This window comes from Anoplolepis gracilipes, chromosome 3 (assembly GCF_047496725.1).
Source record: "Anoplolepis gracilipes chromosome 3, ASM4749672v1, whole genome shotgun sequence".
In the NCBI taxonomy this organism is placed as follows: domain Eukaryota; kingdom Metazoa; phylum Arthropoda; class Insecta; order Hymenoptera; family Formicidae; genus Anoplolepis; species Anoplolepis gracilipes.
The window spans coordinates 13,164,565-13,173,012 of record NC_132972.1 but is presented as its reverse complement, the minus strand read 5'-3'; the positions used below and the strand labels follow the sequence as shown (position 1 = coordinate 13,173,012).

At 38.8% G+C, this 8,448-nt stretch overlaps 1 protein-coding gene across 6 annotated transcripts in view; it reads right to left on the bottom strand.

Moving 5' to 3' along the window:
• Tfap-2 (transcription factor AP-2) overlaps nucleotides 1-8,448 on the bottom strand; it is a 208,170-nt gene that overhangs the window by 101,943 nt on the left and 97,779 nt on the right. For 4 of the 6 annotated variants that reach the window (XM_072887845.1, XM_072887849.1, XM_072887848.1 and 1 more), the window contains one exon: nucleotides 5,642-5,769. The exons of 1 other annotated variant lie outside the window; for it this stretch is intronic. In XM_072887845.1, coding sequence (XP_072743946.1) covers nucleotides 5,642-5,707 — 66 coding nt within the window. In that variant the 5' untranslated portion in view covers nucleotides 5,708-5,769. The remainder of the gene's footprint in view (nucleotides 1-5,641; nucleotides 5,770-8,448) is intronic. One more of the 6 variants, XM_072887846.1, reaches the window with a different exon arrangement.

Sequence of the window (8,448 nt, the reverse complement as noted above, 5' to 3'; positions counted from 1 at the left end):
GGGGGTCCCGGACGGCTCGTTTGCCAGCGAGCGCGCTTTGTTTCGTGTACGAGAGTCGGAGATCGACTCTTGCACTGTCGCAGCGTGTACACAAACGGTCGCAAATGTCTCTCACAAAGCCGGCCCGCTTCGCCAAAGGAGAAACAGGGACGAGCCGCGCTTTTCCTTTGCCCCGACGCCGCGCGACTCGTCTTTGTCGCGGAAAAACATTAATGAGCACATATGAACGCGCATCAACGAGTTTGCGCTATCCAGAAAGAATTTTGCATCCCTTGTTTTCCTCTTAATTAACCCAATGATTCGCGGAGCGTAATTTGCACTACGATAAACAAAACTCGCGCCACTTTATCTTCCGCTACAAATTGATGAGAATTATTAGTAAAATATGTTTATCAATTAATTAAAATTGATTGAATTATGGTCGGAATATTATACGTATACTACTTGAGTCATAATTGAGAATATAAAAAAGCTAATATATGATATGTTTTGTGTATTGCTAGATTGCTAGGATAATAATTTATAGATCTAAATATTAAATTGAATATACTTGTCCGTGCAGATGGTATAAAAAGTTTCTGAATTGAAATACGACAAAATTATCAAAATTAATATTGTGCCAACTAATAATGATCTGTGTTATTTCAATATTTTCTTATATCATCGTATAATAGTTACGGAATATTGTGGTTATTTAATTTTTGAGAAATATTATGCAGTTTGTATATCATCTAGTGTTATTTTTAAAATGTTATTTTTAACATTTAATAAAGTTGTACAATGCAACAGGTATGCTCAAACTGTTATGATAATGAGAGAAAAGTTAAGAGATTTTTATTTGGTATATATGATAAATGAATTTTTTTTCTTTAAAAGTATAAAATTGATAAATTAGAATCAATACATACACGCATGTATAAATTACATATCAGTATTTCAATTCTTCTTGCATCCGTAGATCTTTAAATTTTTATTGGATGTTAGGAGATTTGCTAACTTGTAGAGAGTTTAAAACTTTATAATCTTAAAATTAAGAAAATTGAATCTCAAAAGGTTTAAACGTTTTGACATTGTGAATTTAAATGACGTAAAAATATTTGGAATACCTTTTAAAAACTTTAAGCTCGTCATATCGCTCTTCAAATATTAGTCGTTGATTTAAAAAAAAAAAAAAAAATCTTTTTGCAACAAATTATCGATATTCTACAATTTCTTGAATTCGTCGCAACATCGTATATGTTACGCCTGCTCATTCTAATACACGGACAAAATATTCATCATTGTCTATTATTTCAACAAACGCAACAACGCAGACTTTTTATTTGCTGCGCTTAAAACGCCTCGTTTCTTGGACTAATTAATAACAGTAATTACACGTACGACTCATGCCAAAGTTCACAGATACCCTTTGGCAGATTATAGCACACATTCACGCACGCAACGCACGTCCATAGTATTTGTCAGCAAGGACTTAGACACAGAGCGGCGGCGCGACGCGAGAATTAAGCGTCGCGTTTCCAGTCGGAACGGTCGGGGCGGTTTCTCCTAGTCGCACTAATAACATAGTGGCGACCTGATAATTAATAATGAAACTCGACGGGGAGAGAACGCGCCAGCCCGGTTACGTTGAAAGGATCGCGATGTAGTGGGTGGACCCCCTTTTTCTCGTAATTGCAAGGTGTGGACGCGCTGCTTTACGTGCGATTCGCCCGAACCGCAGAATGGTGGATGCCGAGAGAGCAACTAGAGGAACGGATACATATATATATATATATATATATGTATTTATTGTATATGTATATATAGACAGAGAAATAGAGAGAGAGGGAGAGAGAGGGAGAGAGAGGGGCCAAACGGCGGCAGGGGAATGGTTAGATATATCCCGCGCGTGTAACACTCCGAGACTTGTACTTAACCGTTCATTAGCGTGCCAGAGCGCGGTGTAGCTACGCCTCATTGCGGCGAGCCGCGACGTCTTGAGGCGCGTTTACTGATGATCTAATCTAAAGCGCGATCTTGCATGCGATTCGAAATTTCTTACATTACTGCCGCGCAAATGTGCAATTTTTCAGTTGATTTCTTTCTTCTCTTTCCGCAATTTTTGCCTCCGATTTTTTCTCCGTCGAGATTTTCTCTTCTCCAGATAGATTTCGCTGATAAAATTGACTAATTGCTCCAGCGGCGTTTATATTTGGAAAGTAACATCCCCTTTGCATTCATTTTTAAGAAATCTATTTATACTACCTACTCCGTTAGAGATAGTAAAACTTGAATCACATTTTACCGGTTTTATATAAAGAAATAATTAAAAAAAAAAAAAGAAATATATATATATATATATATATATTGAGATAGACACGATTGAGGATATTATTTTCTTTTAATGATCTTAACATGTATAATACCCTGTTTGAGCAAATACAGTGGCAGAGAATTCGAAATATGTTAAAGTATAATTTGTAATTGTCATTTCCCACTGTTTCTCCTGTTGATTTCTGTTAATCGAATAAAAACATTGTCGTTTTCATCAAGATTAAATTCGTTATCCAAGCAAAGCTTGAAGCAAAATAAACTTCTTCTCAAGCTTCATAAGAAAAAGATAAAATAGCATACCGTTTTCTATAATATTATAATTAGAAAAATGTTCATAATTAAAGTAAAGATTATATGTAACTAACGTAAAGCAACTTTCTAAAACATTGGAAGAAAGAAATCTTGCCTGCGTAAAACTGTGTGCTTTAAATAACGTTCACGAGTCGAAGAAAGAACGAAGCGAAAGAATGATCCGCCGTGGGTGATAATGCCTGTTTGCTTTGAAAATTAAAATCGACTGCGCAGCATGATTGTTTTGAGACAAAACGGCCCACGTGCCGTGGAGACGAGCGCGAACGATACGGAAACTTGAAACGGAGAAGGAAAGGAATGATCGCGCTAGAAATCAATTTACCAAAACAACATAAAGAAAACTTCACTCGAGAATTGGCGAAAAATTTACAAGTTACAAAAAAAAAAAAAAAAAAAAAAAAAAAAACTTCTGCCCGGTATAATTAATGATTTGTATATTTTGTTAATGAAAATCGCACCGTTTGAATCGGTAGGGGAGGTAGGTATGTTGGTTAGTCCCTTGGTGGATGAATGAAATTAATATAACATTTGTATCGCACAAATGATATAGTTAGCGCTAGCGCATAGATCGGCACTTCATTATTTTTCATATGTAACACGTTGTAATATCGATACACGCTCGCTGGTAATTTCGACGAGTCGCATCTTCGATATTAAAACAATACTTTACTAATTTCTTATCATGTTTTCACGGTCACGAATAAACGATACAAAGATGTAATACTTTGTTTTCACGTTATCAGATATTATATTTGTGAAATTACCGTCTTAAAATCTCCATTTCCGGAATAAAATATGAGATCGAGCGAAGAGTGAAAAACATCAGTATAACTATTCTTTTCATTTCTTTTACCGAGCTCCCGCCATTTTATCCTCCCTTTATTCCACCTCCCGCCGTTACTCTCTGTGTTTTTTTCTCGTGCTTATTTCCATTCTCTCTCTTTCGCTCTTTTATCGCGCGATTCCTCCTTCTTATGCTCTTTTTCCCTTCTTTTTTTTTCCTCCGCTCCCCTCTACCCTCCGACGTCGTTTCTACCATCGAGGAGCTTGGACTTTGCCGAGGACTAAAACGAGACTCGACACAAATAAGATAATCTCCATTATAAACTCGGGGGTAGGGTAAGTAAACGATGAGGAGTTATTTACTTGGCTCGGAAAGAGGGGAGAAAGGGAATACAAAGTAATAACAATGGAATGAGAATAAGAAGGAAGGTTTGAGAATCTGCGGCGGTGCCGGGTTTGAAGTCGCGTAGGCGCATTAAAGAGGGGCTTGCGCGCCGCGTTATTATCCAAAGCAAATGGCCTCCTCTCTTCCAACATCGGCTTTCTCGTCTAATTCCGTGAAACTATGGAACACGCCGTGCGCGGCCATCGAAGTTTTCAACATCATTAAGCGTCATGCGACGAGATAGTACGTTGCGCGATTCATCGCGATGGTTCGCGTACGGGAGGATAATTCGAGGACGCACTACACGTGCGTATCATCGCGAGCTCGTACCTTTCTTTCAATTTCGCACGCTGCGCGAAATTATAACACCTGCCTCTCCGCTGGTGCGTACAATAGTCTCTCTTTCTCTCTATGTTTATATCATATTGGGAAAAAATTCGCTTCAATTTTCACGATAGTGTCGTGTGTTTTTATTTTAAAACGCTGTTTTGTAATTAACGCCCCTCGCGCGTATCGCTTTCGACAAGTGTTGTTTTCAGCAATTTCCGTTGTTATTATAACATCAACCCACTATGTTATTTCTTTATAAATCAATCCAGATCTCTCGAATGCGTTCACACGAGCGAGTAATATAATCGATACGTCTAGACGTACTGAACTTTGTAGCACGAGTTTCTACACGAGTTCGCGCGGGCTCTCTTACATACTATAATATATTCCGGAGATTTTCCAGATAATAACGTCTGAAAACACGTTTATAGACCGATACCTGAAATCTTCTCGCTTTCTGTTAGCTAATACTTCTTGTAAAATGTTATTTAAAATGTTATATCGTCTTTCGATATTTTACTGCATTATTAAATATCGTTTTAGTATTCAAATTCTGACGTTGTTATTAAGTTTAACAAAGAGCGTTGAAATCTTATAATTTACCACATCTTAAATACATTTATCGTAAATATTTATATAATGCCGCTAATTCTCCTAAACAATTATTATTATGTTAATGTTATTTTCAAGCACGTAAGTTCCAAAAACTTTGTTGCATTAACAGTTATAATGTTCTTATTCAGAGGAGATAATCGAATCTTATACATTACCTGGTAAATGTCGTAAACATTTAGGGGGATTGTTAAACCTGTTAGATTGCGTATTTTTCTCAACGGTAATAATATTTGTTGGACAATTACCCATCGCGATGATATTAATCGATTACGATTTTTCCTCAAACCATATTTGTGCGAGGCATAAAACAATTTTTTCTCGAAAGTAATGTATCATCGTTAATTCAACCGCGAGTCATTAAAAATATAAAAAAGGCTTCCATTATTCCAAACGTTTGCTGGTAATTAAATAATTTACATTTTCGGTATGATTAAAAAAGTTGCGATGTGTGAGCAGAGAAAAAGAGATAGAGAGAAAGGGAGTTCTGATAACAGAAACCACGGTACCCGTCGGACGTGTAAAAATATCGCTACGCATTTCAGTGAAAATCTCGATAAAATTACAAGGGCTCAATAACGCGCCAAGCCGGTAGCAACGCTTTGAAAAACTTGACAGACTATTAATTGAATAAAAATACGAATGTTCGTAAATATTTTCGATACAAATCCTTTGTGTCGCGTGCATTTATCGGCGTTCAACGTTTAGCCTGGCACACGATGCACGCGCACAGAGAGACGAGACGATACAAAGACGTCAAAAGAGTCGTGAGCAACGAATATCGAATAATGGCGGTGCCGCCAAGTATTTCATGAATCCGCAGAAGAAAGGTCATCAAGCGTGCGCGCATTTTGCGTGCGCGATTATGGCAATCGCGTGTGTCTTACATAAGCGCAACGCACTCACCCAAGATGCGCCGCAGTCAGCACCGCCTCCAAGAGTCTGAAAGGCCGGCATGCATCTGAACGTCATTCTGAGCTCTACCGCCGAATTATTATCCAAAGGTCGATCGCGGTTTTCCGGTCACAACTTACCTAGAACAAAGCGAAACACTTAGTTAGCGATCAAACGAATTTTCTTCATTACGAGGAATAAACATATAAGATACAATAAAGATTACAGTTTACATAAAAATTTCTAGCTTTACTATTTCTGTTCCTTTAAAATCTCTGCGATATATTGCTGGTCTTATTTCTATAAGAAATTATCCTGATATCGATGTGAGATTACAATAAACGCGTAAGTAATTTTTCTTTAGGTTCCCGAGTATGCTTCCAAGATCCCGCATTCGAGCCCATTCCATAAGACGAGCGATTGGTAACGCATCGTTCGTCGATTATCTCCCGGCGTACCGAATCTGCATAACGTCATGCAGATGCCGCAGAAAATGCGTGCGAGCGTGTATATTGCGGAACGAAGAGTCCGCCGGTATCAGCGGCGCCCTTCGCGATCGCGTTTATAGATATGGAGAGATCTCAACGATAAGCGAGGGCGCGTCGTAGAAGGGTCCGATTATCCGAGGCTCATTAAGCGCGCGAACGCGCGTGTCCTTTAAGCGGATAGCCTGGCATTTATGCAGTAAATTGAGATTATTGTGGGACACATTACGAGAAGCTGTAATCGTCGCGACGGCTCATTTTCAGTAGCTCACGGTATGTTAACCGTCGCGTAGGAAATTGTGAATGCACTGCGTGCATTTTTTATTAGAATCTTTGCGTGCTGCTTTGCATTTGCAAGATTTTATTTTCTACATAAATATATAAATCACAAATAAGTAAGTTATCAAAAAATAATGACAACTTTGTGCTTTCATGTCTCTCTCGAGATAGCAGTAATTTTATATATAAAATTACTTAATATTAAAAATTGAAAGTTAGATCAATTAAATAATGTAGAAACGTAATATTTTTTAAACTCTTTTCTTACTACAATAGAGAAATTTAATTAAATTGAATTTTATTACACAATATTTAATATCGATAATTAAAAACGCACAATAATTATTTAACCGATTTAAATTTGAAAAAGATTGCGAAAGCGAAAAAAAGTGAAATTTTGAAATGTTCGATGATTAATTACACATCACGTTCATCGCGATCGGCCCAGTCGATGCGATTCCGTCATCGACCGTTTGAAATGTCAGTAATTCAGGAGCAATCGAGATACGGCGGGAGATCACGATGTGTTTCGCGCGGCCAGGAATCCCAAAAATCCGGCCGCAGACTGTTGCGTAAGCTCCCCTCCCGTCCCTTTCGAAGGGGTTATTAGGCCGAGCGCAGAGCGCATTCTTTCGCGCGTCCGAATAAGAACATGAGGAATGAAAAGGAGATGTAAAAGAAGAAGAGGATGTCGACAGAGAAAGAGAGGAAGATAGAACGTGGGTCTACAAGAAGAAATAAAAGAGACGGTAGAAAAAGAGGCAAAGCGCGCCGAGATGAGATTCTGCAAGAGATGGAGAGAGACAGCGACACGCTCTTTTTCTTATCTGACGGAGTCTATTCTATTCTTCCGAGCGACGACTCGTTTGTGCAAATTTGTTTCAATAGAAAATAAATAAACAAGTTACCACCCTAACACACGATCTTTTTGTATGGGCATTTGAAATAAATTAAAAGTCTAAAAAATTTGCACGTTCAAGAATTAAGCCCGGATTTGATTTCTCTCCCGATCGAATCACTCTCGCGCATATTCTGGCATGAGAAGCAATTCAATCTGAAATGAAAAAAAAGCGGCGAAAAACGAAAATCCGCCTTTTTCGCTTCATCCTCTGCCGTCTGTTTCGCGCTCCGCATTTCGGCGCGGAAAACGCGAGCCCTTGCTGATGTCGCTGCGGGAATGAATAATGGATTCGCGCGCAGCCATGCCGGCTACAGTCGGTTGAATATTCATAATGCATCTCTACGTCATCCGTGCATGAGGATAAATTCGTGTGTATGCGTGCGCGTGCGCAACAGAGTTGTTGGCCATGCCACATGCATGCTCTTTGCCTCTGCTGCACGCGTGGCTCGCTCGCGTGCGTGCGTGCGTGCGTGCGTGCTTGCGCGCGCGTGTAGCCTAACCGGAGCCGAATCGAAGCGAACCGCACACGCCAACGGGCCGCCGCGAGTCAGAGGGACGCTTAAATTTAATCAGCTATCGTAGCTATCGTGCTCTTCGTATTCAACATTGAATCCCACGACAAGTAGTAACGTCACTCGGAAATTTCTTGCTGGCAGATTCTTTAATAGTTTACAAGTAAAATTTTTCACGATCCTTTTCTCGAAACCTTGCAAATAACGAAAGTACATATGTAACGTTAAAAAAAAAAAAAAAAAGAAGAGAAGAAAAGAAAATATGTGTCACGAGTGAAATTCTTTTAGCGGAATTTTTAGAAAATCATTCGTTCAAAATGATGAATAAATTCATGTAAAATAACTTCAATTTTTTTACTTTCAAACTGTTACATATACTTCCGTTATTTGTAATTTAAAGAAAGCAATGTCGCTCGTGACACTTTGATTTCCTTTTCTTTCCGATACATTTTCCCACATATCGCTTTGTTTCACAACGAGAGCACCATCGAAGTAAGCGACTGCAACCGCACTAGAATATGAAATAAGTCGCGTTGCAATTGCTCGAACGAACATCAAATGTACAGGCTATGTAAACGCGAGCACGCATATGTACGCATGTGAACACACATTTCTATCCGACTCTCTCCCGAAATTGAACCG